Source organism: Helianthus annuus, chromosome 15 (genome assembly GCF_002127325.2).
Source record: "Helianthus annuus cultivar XRQ/B chromosome 15, HanXRQr2.0-SUNRISE, whole genome shotgun sequence".
NCBI classification, from domain to species: Eukaryota; Viridiplantae; Streptophyta; class Magnoliopsida; order Asterales; family Asteraceae; genus Helianthus; species Helianthus annuus.
Window position 1 is genome coordinate 11,385,185 of NC_035447.2, and position 23,130 is coordinate 11,408,314.

Genomic DNA, 23,130 nt, shown 5'->3' on the forward strand with positions numbered 1-23,130 from the left:
CAAAGTATACTAAGTAGTGTAGAGAAAAAAAAAAAGTTATGTTCTTTTTTTTCATTTTAATTTTTGTTTGTTTTCAACTTTTAGATAGTTTACTTTTAAAGGTAAAAGGTGATAAGTATTTGGCTTTTGCTTTATCTAGGCCTAACAACAAAGCAGATTAGCAAGCATATCTTATCAAATCTCACTATATACAGCTAGTTTTGTAATAATCATATATACATAAACTCAGATTCATATATAGATATGATAAAACTAGCTAGGCATTGCTGAGAAAATATTTACATTATATGCAAGAGAAGAAATAAAGCTTGAGTCCAATAATTACTAAACAATTGCATGATGTATTGACCTCAAATGTCCATAGCACTCATCACTGCTCTTAAAAGTTTCAAGACAAACCCAACAGATGTGAATTCCACACCGGCACTCGATATGGTTGCACCCATCGATCTTCTCTATCGTAAAGTTACAAACCGGACAATGCCTCACGGCCTCTTTCCCCTTCATCCATTCCTTTAACGACAAGTCCGGATCGCGCTTGAACTCCTTGTACATTTCACACGACAAAAACGGATGGTATTCCAGGTGGCATCGAGTACACGTCTCCACAGAACACGCGCCACACGCAAACGGCCTCCCATCATCTTGCACTTGGTAAACCGAAGGACAGTCCGGTGAAGGGCAAAATCGGTATTTCCCTGAACTAGATGCCACAAACGACCCTAGAGAAGCCCGGAAAAGCTCATCTACCTAGAGGCGTGCAAAAAAAATATGAGGATTAAACACTACCCGAAAAGAAAAAGAAAACCTAAATCGGGTATTCTCAACCCGGTTCGGTACACGCCGGGTATATATAGGACAGACAGGTTTTTAAGGTAAAATCCAAACCCAAAAATACCTGAAACCATACCCACCTACCCAGAACCAATATTTATCAACCAGGGTATGATACCCTACCCAAACCAGGTATTACCGTTAGAATCGAAAATAACCGTTTTTAACGGCTTTATGGCAACTAGAGGTCTTTTTTACTGTTTTTCTTTTAATTTTTTACCAGTTTGGCGCATAGTTAAGTATTGAGTAAAGTACACGGATGGTCCCCGTGGTTAATCAAAAAGCTGGATTTGGTCCCTAGCTTTCCAAAAGTACACAGATGGTCCTGTGGTTTGCAGTTTTTAACGCATTTAGTCCCCAGCTAACAAAACTAAAGGTTGCAGCTGGTCCAAGTTAACGACTAAATGCGTTAAAAGTACAAACCATAGGGACATCCATATACTTCTGGTAAAAGTTGGGAGACAGTGTTAAAGAGCACAAACCACATGGACCATCCGTGTACTTTTGGAAAGATGAAAACCAAATCCAACATTTTGGTCAACCACAGGGACCATCCGTGTACTTTACTCTTTAAGTATATTTACCATTTTAGCACCATAGTAAGTAAATTTACGTTGTAATTTATTTTAATTTTAAGAGTAAACTTTCGTTTTGCTCCCTGTGGTTTGGTCATTTTAACGGTTTTGCTCTAATAGTTTAAAAATAGCCATTTTCCTCCCTGATCTTTCGAGTTTGTCGCCAGTTTGCTCCCTAATCTTTCGAGTTTGTCGCCAGTTTCCTCCCTGATGGAGTTAAGAGGCTGGGAGCAAAATGAAGATAAATTAGAAAAATCAGGGAGGAAAATGGCTATTTTTAAACTATTAGAGCAAAACCGTTAAAATGACCAAACCACAGGGAGCAAAACGGAAGTTTACTCTAATTTTAATTACTTTTTACAAAATGCAAAGCAAAACTAAATTTAGAACGAATTATTTTTGTGTAAAATTAAAATTTAAAAAAAAAAATTAACCGGGTATTAATACCCCAGGTATTAATACCCCGGGTATGTTTCATACCCAACCCTACCGAACCCAGATACATAGATGATCTACCTTATCAGTTAACAGAAGTGATTTAATGTCCACCACTAAGATCAACTCCCTGCAACCCTCTTGCGCACAGCGGATCGGGAAACTGTTCCCGGGGTTCTTGATTGCAGATTCCAATTGTTCGACCAAACACGGCCGACAAAACTCATGGTTGCACTTTTCCAAGCGGTAGCCATCTTCGACATCGCAGAGACAAATAGGACATGAGCGCGTTTGACTTATGACCGTTTGACCAGAAGTAGAAGTCGTGGTCCGAACAATCTCGTGTACTGTTTCTTCGACATTTTGTTTCAATTCTTTAGTACCGCGAACGGAGATGATATGGTGGCGCGTGTTTAACATGAAGTCTGATCCCGGGAATCTTTCTTTAAGCCCGTGAAGGTCGGGCCCAAACTTTTCAACCACCTTTTTCATCAAATCGGGCGGAAAAGCGGGACCCCTGAGATGAACATCGAGCTGTTTGTTCTCGTGTAGGGTCACAAGGGACTGAACCAGCTTGTTCTGGGCTAGATCGAGCTTGTTTAACGGGCCGAAGACTCGAAAGCTATGATTATGTCTGTCAAATAGGAAAAACGTGCCGGTTTCGCGTTGAATGGACCTCTGCAGAGCGAATCCTTCACGAGAAAAGATAAGTTGTATAACAGGCGGAGTGAGCTGATCATCAATTATGGTTCTTCCGTTCATAAGCTGTTCCAGAGGTCGTCTCGATTCGGCCATTATTTTTGTAGCCTTGGCAGATATCCTGATACGGTATGTCCCGTTCTCGTTCCAGTCCGGAAAGAACTCCGCTCCTACAAACAAATCATTCATAAGAAAACAATGGTATTAATATTTAGAAAAATGAATATAAAACAATGAATATTGCTGCCCAATTATATAACATTAACATTGTTTGACGGACCAAATGAACCAAGTGACAAACGGCCCGATGTATCAATCAAGAATACAAAACAATGAAAAAACACATTTACAGATACATGTACTTGCAGTAGGAAATTTGTTGTTGGTATAAGAAATGAGCATACAAATTTTGCCAACAGTGACAAATTTTAGGTCTATTGAAACACTTATTTTTGATTTCTTGACAGATCAAACCCCCGCAATTTTAATGATAAATAAACCGAAAAAAATTAATTAGCATTATGTTGTGATTTCTTGACAAATCAAAAGGGTAAAATTAAAAAATTAGCATAAATGAGAACAAATTAAAGTCGACAAAAGTGATAGTTTTTAATTAAACAAATCACACATACTTTATTTAAATATTAAAAATAAAGTGTTAATACTAAACGATAGAATTTCAGTAATCATGCTTGTTAACTCATAAATCACTTAAATTTTTCTTCTAATATTTGGACAAAACGTGAGTCCGGTCAAACTCAACCTAACCAGCCCGTTAACTAACACATGTTCAGTTTTTTTGTCATTTCAAGAAAAAGGAACATTCAAGCAAATGCAGTGGAAAAGTCTATAACTAATTAATTAGCATACCAAAAGATTATAAGAAACTGATTTAGGAGGTATACGGCATTTTCAGTAAGACTTCGGGCTACTTTGACCTCGTTTCTGGTTTAGAGAAATATACTACAAACGTGTATCGAATTCAGAGTAAGAGAAATACCTTTCCGATTCTCAAGATTTTTGAGTAAAGCTTGCAGTTGCTCTTTAATAACGCCATACACAGAAGCAGGGCAAGAAACAATGCTATTAAACTGCTGCTGACATTTGATCTTCTGCCATGGCTGACAACCCGACAACGATTTCCCGTCAATCTGCTCCAACGCTTTCGCAGCCTCCAAATGTAAACTTCCATCGAAACTAATCTCTGCTTTCACGTAATTATCAAACGCTTCATATGGGAAAATATGAACACGAACACATTCGTTCTTCGAATTCCCTGCTGGCATGAACGATCTCACCTCTCTCAAAAGCGCATCTTCCAGAACCACAAGGGGCGGATTCTCTACAGCTGCAGCCCGTGGTAGGGTAACTTTCAGAATTTTTCGATTGGTTGCTCTGTATAATGCATCATAAAGTTCGGGTTCGAAGACATCCCCGTCAATTCCCGACAGCATAATACTGTCGGTAAACTTCATGCTCGGCCTACAGTTTATAAACTGGTCGCCGATTAACACGTTCGAAAAATCTTCAACCATGGCTGATACGTCTTGCGGATTACATTGAACAAACGCAAAACCTCGGTTACGCCTACGGGGCCATGCTACTTTCGCTTTCACAGCTGGAAAAGACGAGAACTTGTTATCGCCTCCAAATATGCTTCTTGACGGAGCGATTTTCAGTTTACAGTTATTGAAGTCAACTGGACTCAACTTTGTAGCTTTCTCAGCGGCTTCGGGAGTGAAAAACGTTACCCGGCCCCACTTTTCGTTATCTTGACCGACTAAATTAAGCTTATGAACAGCACAGATGTTGCCGGATGTGTGTTGTTCCAAAAACGAAAGCAGCTCTTTCTCCTCGATATCGTGTGAGCCATGAACGAATATATCAACTGTAAGACATCGTTTTTCGAGTTCCAGATGCTTTATCTCGGCACCCGAACCGAACAGAGCTACAGGAGGGGACACGTGTCTGTCGGGAAACAGACATTTTTCCAGGCATTCATTTTGTAACCACCTTCCTTCCCGCTCCAATACCGAGTTTACAATCTCACACACCCGTGTTAGGTGTTCGGAAGTCGCAAATACGTTGACTTCATTGTGGTCAACGGAAACTTCAAGACGAACTCTGTCATCGTTAATGGTATCCTTGATGTTTGAAACAAGATGTCTCAGACTAGAATTTGACTTCCCGCAAAATCTTTTCAGTAATGTTGTTCCGAAACCCGTTAACACCTTTAGTTGCAGTTTCCGACGGTCAATCTGCGAAATATCAAATGGAGCAGGGGAAAGAGTCAGCAAAGATTCGAAGTCAACAGAAGTTACACAAACCAAGTACTGATTCGGCATTGCGATAATTTCCCCAAAAACCACCCAACTTGGTCTCTCGCCGAACATCAGTAACGAACACGAAGGATGCAACTGAACATGCGTTCCAGTTGACGGTACTTCATAACCAAGATTATCGTTTCCCGAATACATTGCTATGTTATCTGCTAGAGCCGAAAGTATGACATCTTTAAGAATTTGATCGTATTCGGTTTTCACCATGGGATCCCATCGCCAATAAGTCGGAATAATGATATTGAGCTCGTGCTGAAGACAACTTTCCATTTCCTGCACAGTTTCTTGGCATCTTCGCATAGATTTTGCGTTAATGCTATTATCCCAACACCATTGATTCCTCTTATCACGAGGAATAGATTCCCATTTTCTGTAAACAGATAATAAAGTAAATAAATCACCACCTGTATGGCAGAATTGTACTTTTAAACAATCTGATTTTTGTTTTTCTTCATCTTTACCGACTCTGCAAAATATGCTGCTGGAATTAGCCATAACCGCAGCAAGAACGAGTCCTTCCCTGCCCATACGGTTTTCAAAGCACTTCAGAATCATTTTACCGAGCCTCGGCTCGATTCCTAATTTCACCAACATCCGACCGTCTTTCGTTAACTTATGGATACCGTGTTCGAGTACGATGGCTCCCAATTGGATCAGATTCTTGATCGCAGTCTCGATAGCTGTATTGCATGGCGCGTCGATAAAATCAAACTCCTCAACTTTATGAATCCCAAGAGCGAGAATTCTGAGAACCGCAATTCCGAGATTAACCCTACGGATTTCGGGTTCTTGATGACAAGGCATGGACTGAAATTCTCTCTCTTCGTAAATCCGATAACACTTTCCGGGTTCCGTTCTGCCAGCACGACCCGCGCGTTGGTTAGCCGAACTTTGACTGATCCTACAAACTTTAAGAACGTTCATCCCAGTCCCGGGTTCAAACCGACTCTCTTTGACCATACCAGAGTCAACAACATATTTGACTCCTGGAATAGTCAATGATGTCTCAGCAAGATTGGTCGAGAATATGACTTTTCGCTTGTTGGGATAATTCAGATACACACGGTATTGTTCTTCGTGAGATAACTTTCCATGCAAAGGTAATGAAACTATCGATGGCCCTTTAAACTGATCACAGGCCCATTCTACCTCCATTTGAGAAGTGAGAAACGCAAGAATCGTCCCTTGATCCTCCGTTCGATGGATCTCACCGACCCTTTTTAACACTTCGGAAACATATGGGGCCACAAAGTCATGGTGAACATTAGATGATGATGATGATAATGCGGGAACGTATCGAATATCAACAGGGAAAGTTCTGCCCGCCACATGATGCGTATCGCAATCGAAATAATATTTAGAGAGTTGTTCTGCGTCGGCGGTTGCAGACATTATGATAAACCGTAGATCAGACCGCCGGTGGAGTAGATCTTTTATTAACGCTAAAAGAAGATCGGTTGACAAGCTTCTTTCATGTGCCTCGTCAACGATGATGCACGATGCCCAAGAAAAGTTCTTGTCGTTCATGTAGTGCTGAAGTAGGCAGTGGTCGGTTAAGTATATCACCTTAGAATCCAACCGGTCAAAAGATGAATAGGTTGATGAACAAATGATTGAATTATCGTCACAACACCCACGACTTTCTTCTTTAACTCTATTTGCTAATGATATGGCAGCAAGCTTACGTGGCTGCGTGCAAACTATCGACTTGTCACCTGCCACTCCAGAATCAACAAGGAACTGAACCAGCTGGGTGCTTTTTCCCGAACCGGTTTCTCCGATCAACACCATTACCTGCACCATGAACCAACACCAAAATATTAGAAGAGCAACAGAAGTAGATTACAGAGAATCTGACATTAATGCCATTATGCATAACCTAAAAAGTACATTTACAGAACAGTATAACGATATTGCATGGGTTAAAAAAAGCAAAGAAATTCCTATCTATATGACAAAAAATTAATATAAACTAAAAGATAACAGCTCCTTTATATATACTTATAGTTCAATTAAATATCATAAGTTATAGATGTACTCCACCGGCGGTCTGATCTACGGTTTATCATAATGAAACAAATATAACTAGTGTTGCGTAGTGTATGCGGGAGAACGTAAGAATATCAATAACATACAGCAATTCGCAACAGAAACATGAAAATTTCATTTGAATTGTATAAAATATAGTTTTCAAAAAAGCTTTTTGAATCCAAAAAAGCTTCCGTTTTCTATTACAAATATAAATGACGATACAGAGAAAGTCAACGTGGAGATATAATGTAAGCTGCAACTCCTGGCATTAGTACCACTTGTAACTCGGATGAATACAGTGTGTTTGAAATATAATGGACAACAGATTATTCTAACCCTAAAGAATTACACACTCCAAACACCAGCCCTGACAAGAAAAGGCAAATACTGGTATGCATCCATTAATCATGAGATTTAATTAAAAAAAACATAATTTACATCAATAAACTACCTGCTGACAGTGTATCTTCCAAAGGATATCCATACGATCAGCATAAATCGGCAAACCATCATCAAGCCGTCGACACTCCCTCTTAATCATCCAATAAATCTTGTTCCAATCAAAACCTCCTTTCAACAACAACACCTTAACATCCGAACCATCAAACACCTTCCCATCGAGATAATCGAGTATACATCCCATCGCAGATTTAAACTCTCCAATCCTCCTCTCAATCAACTCTTTCTCACGCACATTCCCTTCCCTCTTTTTCCATAACTCCATATGCATCACCGGCCTCTTCGGCTTCTTTAACAACAAACCTAACCTCGCAATCTCCCGCGACACTTCCTCCAACTTATTCCCCATTTTCTTCACCAATTCTCCTTCCAAAAGGCTTAATATCTTCTCCCTGAACAAAACCCTAAGCCGAGAATTTAACTCCTCTGTATCGGAAGGCACCAGCACATTCTGTACAAGGCGCGGCATAAACGACAAACCTCCGTCTAATAAAACCTCCCACAGATACACAAGCGTCTGCAGCACCGTAGTCCACTGCTGGTAGAAAAACCTAGCAGCAACCACACCTACATAAATAAATAAAAAATCGTCAGAAACATATCAACAATTTCTCCATGAGAATCACAATTTCGAGACGATTTTAGCCATTTTAATTACTCAATTACTATTAAAATATAATTAAAAAAAAAACTAGCAACAAAAACCTAGCTGCAGCCTGCAACTACCTGTTTAGTAAATTAAAAAAAAATTATTGTCTGGAACACACTTGAATTCCCTCATGAAAGTCACAATTTCGTGTTGATTTTAGGCATTTTAATCACTCAAATTCTATTAAAAAAATTTAAAAAAAAACTAACTGCAACGTAAATTTAAAAAAAAAAAATTTGTCAGGAACACACTTGAATTTCCTCATGAAAGTCACAATTTCGTCTTGATTTTAGGCATTTTAATCACTCAAATTCTTTTTTTTTTAAACTAGCAACAAAAACCTAACTGCAACGTAAATTAAAAACAAAAAATTGTCAGGAACACATTTGAATTTCCTCATGAAATTCACAATTTCCTGACGATATTAGGCATAATAATCACTCAATTCAAAAAAAAAATAATAAAAAACTAAAAAAAACTAGCAACGACAAAAAAAAAAAAAAAAAACAAAACCTGTTTGGTAGAGAAAAAAGTCATCAGGAGCGGACTTAAATTTCCCCATGAGAGTAACAATTTCATGGCGATTGTACGAATTCTGATCGTTACTTTGCGAACGGAGTTCGATGATGAAATTAGGGCGGCGGTGAGCGGTGGCGAAGGTTCTGGAGGACGGCGGAGATCGATCTCGGCGCCGGTGGTGAAACGGCCGGTGGTTCGCCGGAACCGGAGCTCTGTTCTGGTGCATCGGAACAACTTGATCACTGCTCATAGCAAATCGCCAGAGTGAGGGTTGGTAAAAAGCGCAACAACGGTGACTCCAAATACGAAGAAGGGGTTTGTCCCTATACAAAATATATATATTTTGAACAGATTTTTTTTTTTTTTTTGTTAGGAATAATACTTGAAGCTCAATTAAAGAGGAAGAAGTCTTTTTTTTTTTTTTTTTAAATAAAAGAGGAAGAAGTCTTTTTTTTAAATTGAATTTTTTAAAGTTAAAAGTACTATGATGATAATTATTATTATACGGTTTACAGATGAACACTCCGTATTATTATTATATTGTTATAATATGATTGGGTGCACGTGGAGCGTTATGATTTGATTATGTTTTTAGGTTTTTATTTTGGCATGTATTGCGATTTATTGTTGGGTTAATGGTAAAAGTATCCAAGCTCAGGGCCCAAGGAATTAAATGTCATTTAAGGATTTTAACTCGCGTTAATGTTTTTACTTACTAGGACTAATCTCTAGAATCTTCTAAGATTAGGGCCCAAGGAATTAAAAGAAAAGATAAGAATGAGAAGAAGAATAGGGTTTTATTACATGTTTCAAAAATGACTTATGTATTAAAAATTTTACCTAAATTGATACGCTTTTAAGTGGATTTTATTGTCGCTTCAAGACGTTTGTCTATAGCTCAAAAAGTAAATACTATGAGCTTAAAAAGCTTCTGGTCCAGTGCGTTTATAAAACTCGACAAGACAAAGAATTTTGGCTAAACCTGATAAAAGAACAATGAGGGAAAGAAAAATATATATACTCGATAAACTGTGGATGCGTTAACATATATACCTGGTTAATTCTTGAATGGGTAAGCTTTTTCAGACCATACAAGTGTATGACGAGCCCATGCAAAGGGTCATTAGGTTAAGATATGCAGACGAAGTAATAATTCGTGACAATAAGAATGAGTTCATACTATGAAAATAAACCTTTAAGATAGTATAAATCAAAAACAAAATAAGACAATTGTATTCTTATATTATGTCACATCATTGTCATATTAGTACTAGTGTTTTATACTCTTGTCTTATGTAGTGTTTATGCCCACAATACAACTCAAGTGCAAATTTATAAATCACTTGTATGGTTTAAAAAGCAATATATTATCCTTGTCAACTTTATTAATAATATCAACGACATCTGCCGTTACAGTCCAATCACATTAATACCTACTCAAAAACTCAAGCTCATCTAGCATACCATAATAGTCTCATGAATATACGCTCAACAAACCACTCCAACATCATTCGCCATTCCAAGCTCAAGAACTAGGTTAGGTAATGATAGGTATGGTTCTAAATAAATAGACCTTGAGCTTGAATTTGGTTCGTACCAACTTCTATGTGTAAGATATAGAGTTTTGTATTATAGTTAGGGTGGAGGGTATCGTTCAATCACTTTAGGGTGTTTAAGTTTTTCTATAGCCAATAATATCATGTCGTGTCAAGTCCTCATTCAACTCCCCATTTTGCACTCAATCACTGGCAATGGTTTAAACACATGGAGATTGGTAAAGATTTTTTTTAAAATGTGATTGGTTGAAAGGGTTGAGACCCAGCATTAACCCCCCCTCTCTCCTCCCTCGCTCCTCTTCCCGCATCGGTGAGTATACACCGATTGTTTCCTTCCCCGCTCCCCGAATTGGAGGTGGCAACCGATCGGTAAAACCCCTCCCTGCTAATGTTTACAGCATGATATCGTTCACCCTTAGGTATTTATAGTGTATAGTAATATCTAATACTATGTCTATATCTCGGTTCAAGTTCGATTCTTTATTATTGTATTATAGATATTGTATTAGGGTTAAGACAATTAGAGTTTTGTATTATAGTTAGGTATTTATAGTATATAGTAATATCTAATACTATTTCTATATCTCGGTTTAAGTTCGACTCTTTATTATTGTATTATAGTTAGGTATTTCTCGTATATAGTAATATCTAATACTATGTCTCTATCTCGGTTTAATTTTGATTTTTTTAATTATTTAATTACTATTATACATGTGTGTTTATATATATATTACTTTATTTAGTTACTCTAAATATATGTTATAATAATATTAATTATATTAAATAAATATAAATGTATTAATATATAGGTAGAGGATCCTGTAAAAAGTGCTCAAAGTGTGAGAAGTGTATTATAACACTATATATAATACTATATAACACCATATAAACACCGTATAACAATATGTAACACCATATAATACCATATAACACTATGTAACACTATATATCATTATATAACAAATATAACACTATAGGTTGTCTGACAGCATGTCTATGATAGATGTATAATGTTATATTTATTATATAATGTTAAATAGTGTTACATAGTGTTATATGGTATTATATGGTGTTACATATTGTTTTACACTTATACGGTGTTTAAATGGTGTTATATAGTATTATATATAGTGTTATAATACACTTCTCACACTTTAAGCCCTTTTTACACTATCCTTACCCTATATATATATATATATATATATTATTAATAGACTTAATTTTTTTAGGTTTGTAACTTTAATCAAGCTCAGTATATATTATGATCTCAAGTTTGTTATTAAATGAGCTTCAGTTTAAGCTCAAACTCATTTAAGAGCAGTACGATTTAAGCTTTTAGCGAGTCGAAAGTGACACCCCTTACAAAAGTTAGTTTATTTGGCAATTTGAAAAAAAAAATATTATATGATTATATAAATTTTGCATTTAGTACAATAATTTACTTACTTGGATATTCTGAATTTGGAACTTAAAGATACGGTTTAAAACAAAAGTAAAAGATATCCATGGGTGCGTATCACATTTCAATTTTTGGCTATAAACTATTTGAGTATCTAAGATTCATTATGTTAACTCATTTTGATGCGTTGCAGTGAGTGTGTGATCATCTCTATTGAAAATGTCCAGATATGTGATAATAATACTACTTAAATAGCCAAGGAATGTAGGTGTTAAAAGACAAACTTGGAGATAGATGTTACAATTAGCTAAATGTAGGACTAAATGTGGCAAGTTGGCAACTAAAATGTAAGACCTCATGAAGTATGAGAAAGCAATGTAGTTTGTGATTTGTCTCTAAGAAATGAGTGTGAATGTGAGTGTCTGGGAGAGAGATCGATGGGAAGAGGTGAAGCAAAAGAAGAACCTAACTTTCTGCGAATTCAAGTGGAAATCAGGCTTTGGAATATCAAACAATCATATCCCTAAGTGATCAAAACGCAAGTAAGTGTTCTTGACGTTGTATCCCTAATATTTGAGCTTTTGATGAGTTTAGAAGAATCCATAATGTTAAATTTCAGAACTTATGATTAATATGTTCTTATATAGATCAGAGAAATATCGTAAGAATTTAATTATATTAGATACCTTTAAACTTAAACGATACATATACTCGAACTTGAGAAACTAGGTTTCCTAGCAATGGCGAAATTAGAAGAAAAATTTAGGGGTATTCAAACTTACTTTTTAGCGTATAAAATAGAGATTTTTTTACCATATGTTCAAGGGCTATGACGGAACCGAAAATCTTAATCCTAGGGATCACGATATAGCTTATTTTAGTCTTTATTAGCGTATATCAACAAAAAATTTTACCTACATAAAAATAAAATAAGAGACTCTACATTAAAGTGACATATTTGCAATCTTTTTATCATTTATACTTAACATTTTAACACTCAGTAAAAAAATTTATATATATAAAACAATAAAAAGAAATTTTCGGTGTTAAATAAAAAAAGTAACGTAAAGTAAACTAAAAGAAACGACTATCATTTTAACCTAAAGAAATAAGTTTAGAAATTAAAATAAATATTAAATACTAGGGGAAAATTCATTTGAGAAAAAATTTAATGTGAGAAGAAAAATAAGAAATGACATATTAATAAAATACTATTTCATTTATAACTCATATCATTAATTTTACTCTCTATAATTAATTAGTCAACTAATCATTAATTGTTCAACATATAATCTATAAAACCTACACATATCAAAATTTTCCTACATATATCTAAACATTATAGAATTTTATCCTACACAGCCGAAATTTATCCTAAACACCTCGAAATATATGCTACACAACTCGTAATTTATCCCACACAACTAGTAATTTATTCTACACTTTAAATTAAGTGTTAATTTTGAAAAAGTATATATTTTGAAAAGGAGTTACAAATTTAATTTAGTTAGTTATTAAAGGGGAAGAATACAAATTAATGATTTATGTAAGTTTACCAATATACCCTTATATTAAAATTAAATGAAAATATTAAATAAATTAAAATTAAGCATTCTTATTTGTTGAAAGTTATTCTTTTTTCTTCTTACAAAAAATTCTTCTCATTTGAACCCTCCACTTAAATCCTAAGGGTATAAAATATAGCTATACAGATAGGATAAGACAGAAAGCAGGATGAACTGTGTTTACTTTCACCTACTTTTAACTTTTCTCTACATCATAATTTATTAATTCTCCTTTTTCTTAATTTTTTCCTGATCTTCTTCTTCTTTAATAAGGCTATGTGTTATAGGGTTTGGTTGAGGGCTTAGTTGAGGAAAAAGTGATAACACATGGTTGACACGCAGGTGCACTTTTTTCTCACTCTGAAATGCACAAAATAGAGGTAATGGGAGAGACTTGGTTGAAGTGTTACAATAATTTTTTTTTATTATTTATTGTTGTATAATAAATTTTTAATTAAAAAGTCAGATCAGATAAGTTAATAAGTAAAAACCCAGGTAACATAAAAGGTTACTATATGATTTTGTATGTTATCATCGTGTAATTTAAAATTTTCATATAAAAGTAGAAAATAAAAGTTTACTATATGTTATCATCAGTTAAATTTAAAATCTATACATATAAAAGTAAAAAAGTCAATTAGGAAAGGGCAAGAAATAAGACCCTTCACAACTTATACGTACATGTGCACTGCTTTATTGTCAAAAATGCCCCTACTTAACCTAACAAATTACAAAAATACCCATCATCTTGTTCCAATGGTTTCTCTAATTGTCGCTGCAACAACGATCCTCGCCGAAAAAAAAAATCAGTTAACAGAGCACCTTCGTCCCAGTTGTTTTTTTTGGCCGGAAATTTTTCCGGTGATGTAACTTCGCGCTGCTTTTCTTGCTGCAACTACTCTACACTACCGATAAGATGTTGAGTCGTAGCCCGTACTATGATTCGTTTAATGGTACGTTCGCCCCGTTTCCTAGTAAATTTGAAATTAATATTTAGATCTATTAATAAATAAATGAGTAAACTGCCATTTTGGTCCCTGTGGTTTGGGCACTTTTGTCATTTTAATCCAAATCTCAAACTTTTTACATCTGGGTCCCTGTGGTTTGCATTTTGTTGCCATTTTAGTCCAAAATCTAAAAACCCTCTATTTTGAATGTTGAAACTTGATTTTTTGTCCTTTAGTGCAGGGGCATTTTGGTAATTTTTAAAATTTCATTTGTTGTAAATATGAAGACCCAGATCAAAAATAAAACCTAGATCAAAGCTCTGTCTCTCTCTCTTCTCTCTCTCTATAGCACCACCACCACCGCCACCACCACCGTAACCACACCAAATCTGACCACCAAGAAAAAAGAATCCGAACACCAAGAAAAAAAACCCACCACATGTGTCCACCACAACCACCACCTCCGATAACTAAAAATGAAAAAAAAAACCCCTAATTCTGTAGATCTAAATCCCTCTCTTTAAACTTTACTCCCTCACTAAACTCTTCGGCAATCATCACCTCTAACTAAATAAGCATCTTTCAAATCAGTTAAATCTTTTAATTTCATCTTAAACTATAAAATAACAGTAATTTGAAAATTAAATCAATCCACATATCTGAATGCATAACTTGGCAAAACTCTTGGATCTTTTCAAGTATTGAATATTTATATATTTCCACATACAATGCCTTATTCCAATTTTGTGACTTTGATTTCACTGTACCCAAATCTTGGATATTTAAATATGGAACTCTCTATCCTTCTCTCTAAACTCTCCGGCGAGTTCATATCTCTGCAGATCTGGTAGTGTCGCCGATATCTTCGTTGTTCGTGGCCACCGGAAAACGACTACCACCAAGCAAAACCTGTATCTTCATTGTTTGTGGCCACCGATAACCACCGGTGATATCTTCAATTTCAGGTTTTTTTATCTCCGACGGCTTGGGATCTAGAGTTTAAAGGGTGGGGGCGACGGTTTGCAAACAACGATGGTAACAGTGATGATGGTTGATGGCTGGTGTTTTTGATAATTCAGGAAGGAATGTAGAGAGAGAGACATGGACAAAGAGTTGAGGGGAGAGTGATTTTAGATGATATCTATAGAGAGAGAAGAGAGAGAGAGAGGGAGGAGGTGGCGGTGGTGGTGGTGCTATAGAGAGAGAGACAGAGCTTTGATCTGGGTTTTATTTTTTATCTGGGTCTTCATATTTACAACAAATGAAATTTAAAAAAAAATGACCAAAATGCCCCTTTACTGACAAAATAATCAATTTTCAATAGTCAAAATAGAGGGTTTTTGAATTTTGGACTAAAATGACAATAAAATGCAAACCACAGAGACCCAGATGTAAAAAGTTTGAAATTTAGACTAAAATGATAAAAGTACCAAACCACAGAGACCAAAATGGCAGTTTACTCTAAATAAATAAAAGTGAATATGGTGGTGTATTTAGAAACATCATATTTGATGTTTACAAATTGTTGGAATTCACGAACTTTTGCACGTGTTACAAGATTATAAGCCATGAAAATCTTTCTTGCTTTTTAGTGGATTCCTTTTAACGTCTATCAAATAGATGTCACGGATGCCTTCTTACGTAGGGCGGTAATTTTTGACATGATCTGTTAACTTAACCTAAATTTAACACGAAAAAAACAGGTTTTGATCGATTAACACGATCGGATTTAAAAAATGGGTTGGGTTTGGGTTGATCTGTATTAAAAATAGGCCGGGTTAGGGTTGACCCTGTATAAAAACGGGTTGAACCATTAACCCGTTTAACTATTTAGAAAAAAAAAACATTTTATATTTTTGTTTTTGTCTTTTTCGTTTATATTTTACATGGTTAGTTATAATAATGTTAGTTTTGACACATTATATTATTTATTTGTCACACTCATACTCATATTAAACATGTTATCTATAACCCGCTTAAAACCCAACAACTCACTTAGAAATCGTCATCTTGTAATGACTCATTTAAAAATATAGGTTAAATGGGACGAGTTCAGGTTGACTCGAATTTATATGGATCAGGTTAGGGTTGAAATCTTTAACCCGAATAATAATATGGGTCGGGTTTGAGTTGAACATTTCAACCCACCAAACCATAACCCATCAACCCACCAACCAGTGGCGGACCCAGGATTTTATTTCAATGGGGTCCATTTTCGGGTCGGTCCTCGTTCGGGTCGAGTTAAAGTGAGGTTTGAACTAGATTTAAAAAAAAAAAATAAGAAAAATGGGCTTATCAAGGATTGAACCCATGACCTCTTGGTGGAAAAGATGGAGATTTACCACTACACCAGCTTTCTTTTTATTTCTATGGTGTCCACCTAATTGTATTTATGGGGTCCATATACAATTTAATATACCGAATCTACTATTTTTTTTTAAAAAAGATTGGGGTCCGGGGACCCCGGTGGCACCAATGTGGGTCCGCCCCTGCCACCAACCCATCAACCCGACACGAAATCTTACATGACAAATTGTTAGTTGTAATGGAACACCATACCACTAGACAAATAGATTATCTATGTAATCTTGATTGTGTTTATAAGTTTGAAACAACTATTGTAGGTTAAAACAAGTTTCTAAACCTTGGTATGACACTTTGTTTAAGTTCCTACTTTCTTATAATTACACAAGAGGAGCAATGACAAAGACAAGGGAAATGTCGTTTGAGTAAAAAAGGAATATGTTGATATTATTTTTTGGGTTTGCAAACATTAAATTTGCAACGATTCCAAAAATGTCAACTCATTTAATTATTCAAAGTTTGAGATAAGTTTGACTGGATAGCTCAAAGTTTTACAAACAAAATGAACTACAAAGTTTTACATTTTCGTAAGGGGTGTTGGATGATCATGCATAATGGTTCTGGTTTGATTAATCTGATTATGTCACACATCAAAATCTTATTGAACCATGTATTTTTGGTTAATCAGTAATGGCTTAATCGAACCCTCAGTTACCTATTCGATTAATTCGGTTACGATTCGGTCAAGTCGATTAATTTTGCTATTTGTTCACTTCAAATTTCAGCCTTAATTAGTTAAGGAATGACGGACGTGTGGAAAAACCACCAAAAACCGATGGGCGTAAAAAGAAATGTATTGAACACGCATGGAACTGGTCGAAGGAGATACAGTTTTTTCTTCTGTCGAACAAAATAGAAACAAAGGAAAACGGTACGAGGTCTTCAAACTAGCAACAAATTCGTTCTTGATAAACCTCTTGGTCTAATCCGATTAAACATTTGTTTGTACCGACAAATAGTTTGATCTGATAGTGTATCATGATCCAAGAGAAATCTAAGTATATTTTCTGAAATCTCGTCTCATATTCGCCGGCAAATCGGGTAGAAATCAAGAGGATGGTCAATAAAAATATATAAAAATCCACCAATTTTCCTTTTCTTCTTCATGCCTTTTCCTTGATTGTATTGTAAGATGTAAATATATAGGATTTTTCCTTGATTGTATTGTAAGATGTAAATATATAGGAAAAATTATAAGTTTTGTCTTTTATCTTTTTCAGGCAAATGTCCTTTTTAATGAATTTTGACGGATTTTGCTCTTTAAATGGAAAATTGTTGCACGTCTTGTCCTTTAGCCATAATCCAGTTAGATTTTCTTGTTAAATCTGGTTATCCAAGGATAATTTAGTCTTTTACCTCTTTATTTAATATTTTTTTAAAAATAGAACAAAACATTTTAAAAATTATATATATATATATATATATATATAGGGTAAGGATACTGTAAAAAGGGCCTAAAGTGTGAGAAGTGTATTATAACACTATATATTATACTATATAACACCATATAAACACTATATAACAATATGTAACACCATATAATACCATATAACACTATGTAACACTATATAACGTTATATAACAAATATAACACTATACATCTATCATAGACATGCTATCAGACAACCTATAGTGTTATATTTGTTATATAATGATATATAGTGTTACATAGTGTTATATGGTATTATATGGTGTTACATATTGTTATACGATGTTTATATGGTGTTATATAGTAGTATATATAGTGTTATAATACACTTCTTACACTTCTCACACTTTGAGCACTTTTTACAGGATCCTCTACCTATATATATATATATATATATATCTTTCTCTCTCTATACCTCTCTCTCTTTACTGCTCTCCCTCTCTTTCTCTCTCTACCACACTCTCTCTCACACACATTCAGATCCCACCACCACCTCCCACCTCTCACCACCATTAACCGACCACCACCATTAACCCACCAGTCATCGCCACCACCATCAACCCACCACCACCCGCCAACCACCTGCTATCAACCCACCACTACCAACTAAGAAACTTCCACCACCACCGTCCACCTGCCGACCACCACCACCTGCTGACCACCGCCACCACTTAAACCATCTAAAACAATGCCACCATCACCCTCACCGTCCCCCACACCACCTGAAAATGCCACCATCACCGCAAACCACCTGAAACCACCACCACCATCACCATCACCTGGAACCGGAGCTCTGTTCTGGTGCATCGGAACAACTTGATCACTGCTCATAGCAAATCGCCAGACTGAGGGTTGGTAAAAAGCGCAACAACGGTGACTCCAAATACGAAGAAGGGGTTTGTCTCTATACAAAATATATATATTTTGAACAGATTTTTTTTTTTTTAATTTTTTGGTTAGGAATAATACTTGAAGCTCAATTAAAGAGGAAGAAGTCTTTTTTTTTTAAATAAAAGAGGAAGAAGTCTTTTTTTTAAATTGAATTTTTTAAAGTTAAAAGTACTATGATGATAATTATTTACAGATGAACACTCCGTATTATTATTATATTGTTATAATATGATTGGGTGCACGTGGAGCGTTATGATTTGATTATGTTTTTAGGTTTTTATTTTGGCATGTATTGCAATTTATTGTTGGGTTAATGGTAAAAGTATCCAAGCTTAGGGCCCAAGGAATTAAATGTTATTTAAGGATTTTAACTCGCGTTAATGTTTTTACTTACTAGGACTAATCTCTAGAATCTTCTAAGATTAGGGCCCAAGGAATTAAAAGAAAAGATAAGAATGAGAAGAATAATAGGGTTTTATTACATGTTTCAAAAATGACTTATGTATTGAAAATTTTACCTAAATTGATACGCTTTTAAGTGGATTTTATTGTCGCTTCAAGACGTTTGTCTATAGCTCAAAAAGTAAATACTATGAGCTTAAAAAGCTTCTGGTCCAGTGCGTTTATAAAACTCGACAAGACAAAGAATTTTTGCTAAACCTGATAAAAGAATAATGAGGGAAAGAAAAATATATATACTCGAAAAACTGTGGATGAGTTAACATTTATAGCTGGTTAATTCTTGAATGAGTAAGCTTTTTAGACCATACAAGTGTATGACAAGCCCATGCAAAGGGTCATTAGGTTAAGATATGCAGACAAAGTAGTAATTCGTGACAATAAGAATGAGTTTAAACTATGAAAATAAACCTTTAAGATAGTATAAATCAAAAACAAAATAAGATATTCTTATATTATGTCACATCATTGACATATTAGTACTAGTGTTTTATACTCTTGTCTTATGTAGTGTCTATGCCCACAATACAACTCAAGTGCAAATTTATAAATCACTTGTATGGTTTAAAAAGCAATATATTATCCTCATGAACTTTATTAATAATATCAACGACATCTGCCGTCACAGTCCAATCACATTAATACCTACTCAAAAACTCAAGCTCATCTAGCATACCATAATAGTCTCATGGATATACGCTCAACAAACCACTCCAACCTCATTCGCCATTCCAAGCTCAAGAACTAGGTTAGGTAATGATAGGTATGGTTCTAAATAAATAGACCTTGAGCTTGAATTTGGTTCGTACCAACTTCTATGTGTAAGATATAGAGTTTTGTATTATAGTTAGGGTAGAGGGTATCGTTCAATCACTTTAGGGTGTTTAAGTTATTCTCTAGCCAATAATATCATGTCGTGTCAAGTCCCCATTCCACTCCCCATTTTGCACTCAATCACCAGCATTAACCCCCCTCTCTCCTCCCTCCCTCCTCTTCCCGCATCGGTGAGTACACACCGATTGTCTCCTTCTGCGCTCCCCGAATTGGAGGTGGCAACCGATCGGTAAAACCCCTCCCTGCTAATGTTTACCGCATGATATCGTCCACCCTTAGGTATTTATAGTATATAGTAATATCTAATACTATGTCTATATCTCGGTTCAAGTTCGATTCTTTATTATCGTATTATAGATATTGTATTAGGGTTAAGCCAATTAGAGTTTTGTATTATAGTTAGGTATTTATAGTATATAGTAATATCTAATACTATGTCTATATCTCGGTTTAAGTTCGACTCTTTATTATTGTATTATAGTTAGGTATTTATCGTATATAGTAATATCTAATACTATGTCTCTATCTCGGTTTAATTTTGATTTTTTTAATTATTTAATTACTATTATACATGTATGTTTATATATATTACTTTATTTAGTTACTCTAAATATATGTTATAATAATATTAATTATATTAAATAAATATAAATGTATTAATATATATATATATATATATATATATATATATATATATATATATATAGACACACATTATTAATAGACTTAATTTTTTTAGGTTTGTAACTTTAATCAAGCTCAGTATATAATATGATTTCAAGTTTGTTATCAAATGAGCTTCAGTTTAAGCTCAAACTCATTTAAGAGCAGTTCGACTTAAGCTTTTAGCTAGTCGAAAGTGACACCCCTTACAAAAGTTAGTTTATTTGGCAGTTTGAAAAAAAAAATATTATATGATTATATAAATTTTGCATTTAGTACAATAACTTACTTACTTGGATACTCTGAATTTGGAACTTAAAGATACGGTTTAAAACAAAAGTAAAAGATATGCATGGGCGCGTGTCAGAATTCAATTTTTGGCTATAAACTATTTGAGTATCTAAGATTCATTATGTTAACTCATTTTGATGCGTTGTAGTGAGTTTGTGATCATCTCTATTGAAAATGTCTAGATATGTGATAAAAATACTACTTAAATAGCCAAGGAATGTAGGTGTTAAAAGACAAACTTGGAGATAGATGTTTCAATTAGCTAAATGTAGGACTAAATGTAGCAAGTTGGCAACTAAAATGTAAGACCTCATGAAGTATGAGAAAGCAATGTAGTTTGTGATTTGTCTCAAATAAATGAGTGTGAATGTGAGTGTCTGGGAGAGAGATCGATGGGGAAGAGGTAAAGCAAAAGAAGAACCTAACTTTCTGCGAATTCAAGTGGAAATCAGGCTTTGGAATATCAAACAATCATATCCCTAAGTGATCAAAACGCAAGTAAGTGTTCTTGACGTTTTATCCCTAATATTTGAGCTTTTGATGAGTTTAGAAGAATCCATAATGTTAAATTTCAGAACTTATGATTAATATGTTCTTATATAGATCAGAGAAATATCGTAAGAATTTAATTATATTAGATACCTTTAAACTCAAACGATACATATGCTCGAACTTGAGAAACTAGGTTTCCTAGCAATGGCGGAATTAGAAGAAAAATTTAGGGTTATCCTAAACTTACTTTTTAGCGTATAAAATAGATATTTTTTTTACCATATGTTCAAGGGCTATGATGGAACCGAAAATCTTAATCCTAGGGATCACGGTGTAACTTATTTTAGTCTTCAATAGCGTATATCAACAAAAAATTTACCTACATAAAAATAAAATAAGAGACTCTACATTAAAGTGACATATTTGCAATCTTTTTATTATTTATACTTAACATTTTAACACTCAGCAAAAAAATTTGTATATATAAAACAATAAAAAGAAATTTTCGGTGTTAAATAAAAAAAGTAACGTAAAGTAAACTAAAAGAAACGACTATCATTTTAACCTAAAGAAATAAGTTTAGAAATTAAAATAGATACTAAATACTAGGGGAGATTGATTTGAGAAGAAATTTAATGTGAGAAGAAAAATAAGAAATGACATATTAGTAAAATACTTTTTCATTTATAACTCATATCATTAATTTTTCTCTCTATAATTAATTAGTCAACTAATCATTAATTATTCAACATATAATCTATAAAACCTACACATATCAAAATTTTCCTACATATACCTACACATTATAAAATTTTATCCTACACACCTCGATATACACACCTCGATATATATCCTATACAACTCGTAATTTATCCTACACAACTAGTAATTTATTCTACACTTTAAATTAAGTTGTTTATTTTTTTTAATTTTGAAAAAGTATATATTTTGAAAAGGAGTTACAAATTTAATTTAGTTAGTTATTAAAGGGGAAGAATACAAATTAATGATTTATGTAAGTTTACCAATATACCCTTATATTAAAATTAAATGCAAATATTAAATGAATTAAAATTAAGCATCCTTGTTTGTTGAAAGTTATTTTTTTTTCTTACAAAAAATTCTTCTTATTTGAACCCTCCACTTAAATACTAAGGGTATAAAATATAGCTATACATATAGGATAAGACAGAAAGCAGGATGAACTGTGTTTACTTTTACCTACTTTTAACTTTTCTCTACTTCATAATTTATTAATTCTCCTTTTTCTTTATTTTTTACTGATTTTCTTCTTCTTTAATAAGGCTATGTGTTATAGGGCTTGGTTGGGGGCTTAATTGAGGAAAAAGTGATACCACATGGCTGATACGCAGGTGCACTTTTTTCTCACTCAGAAATACACAAAATAGAGGTAATGGGAGGGACTTGGTTGAAGTGTTACAATAAATTTTTTTGTGTAACGTTTATGGCACGACTATGTGAACTTGATTGACTAAGCGAATATTTATTGAATGTTATGTGACTTGTGTGTTTTAATGAATGTTTCGTTATTGAGTGCATGATGTAACGTAGGTATGTATGTATTAACCCGATCGCACAACATCACACATCCACTCGACCGCACAAGGCCATTGGGCCATATCACTTGTAAACGGACTCAAGGGCAGCCCGAGCTAAGGGGCCGGCCCACCCCTCTATAC

General features: G+C 34.4%; 1 protein-coding gene across 1 annotated transcript; it reads right to left on the reverse strand.

Annotated features, from left to right (window-relative positions):
- Nucleotides 1-756: 756 nt before the first annotated feature.
- On the reverse strand, nt 757-8,865 carry LOC110913264 (ATP-dependent RNA helicase DEAH11, chloroplastic). Its single transcript, XM_022158110.2, has 5 exons — nt 8,535-8,865; nt 7,365-7,939; nt 3,544-6,676; nt 1,926-2,713; nt 757-1,633 (listed from the first exon to the last, which is right to left on the reverse strand). Exons 1-5 carry the CDS (start codon nt 8,788-8,790, stop codon nt 1,523-1,525), a joined length of 4,863 nt encoding a protein of 1,620 aa, XP_022013802.2. The 5' UTR covers nt 8,791-8,865; the 3' UTR covers nt 757-1,522.
- Between the last annotated feature and the right edge of the window lie 14,265 nt (nt 8,866-23,130).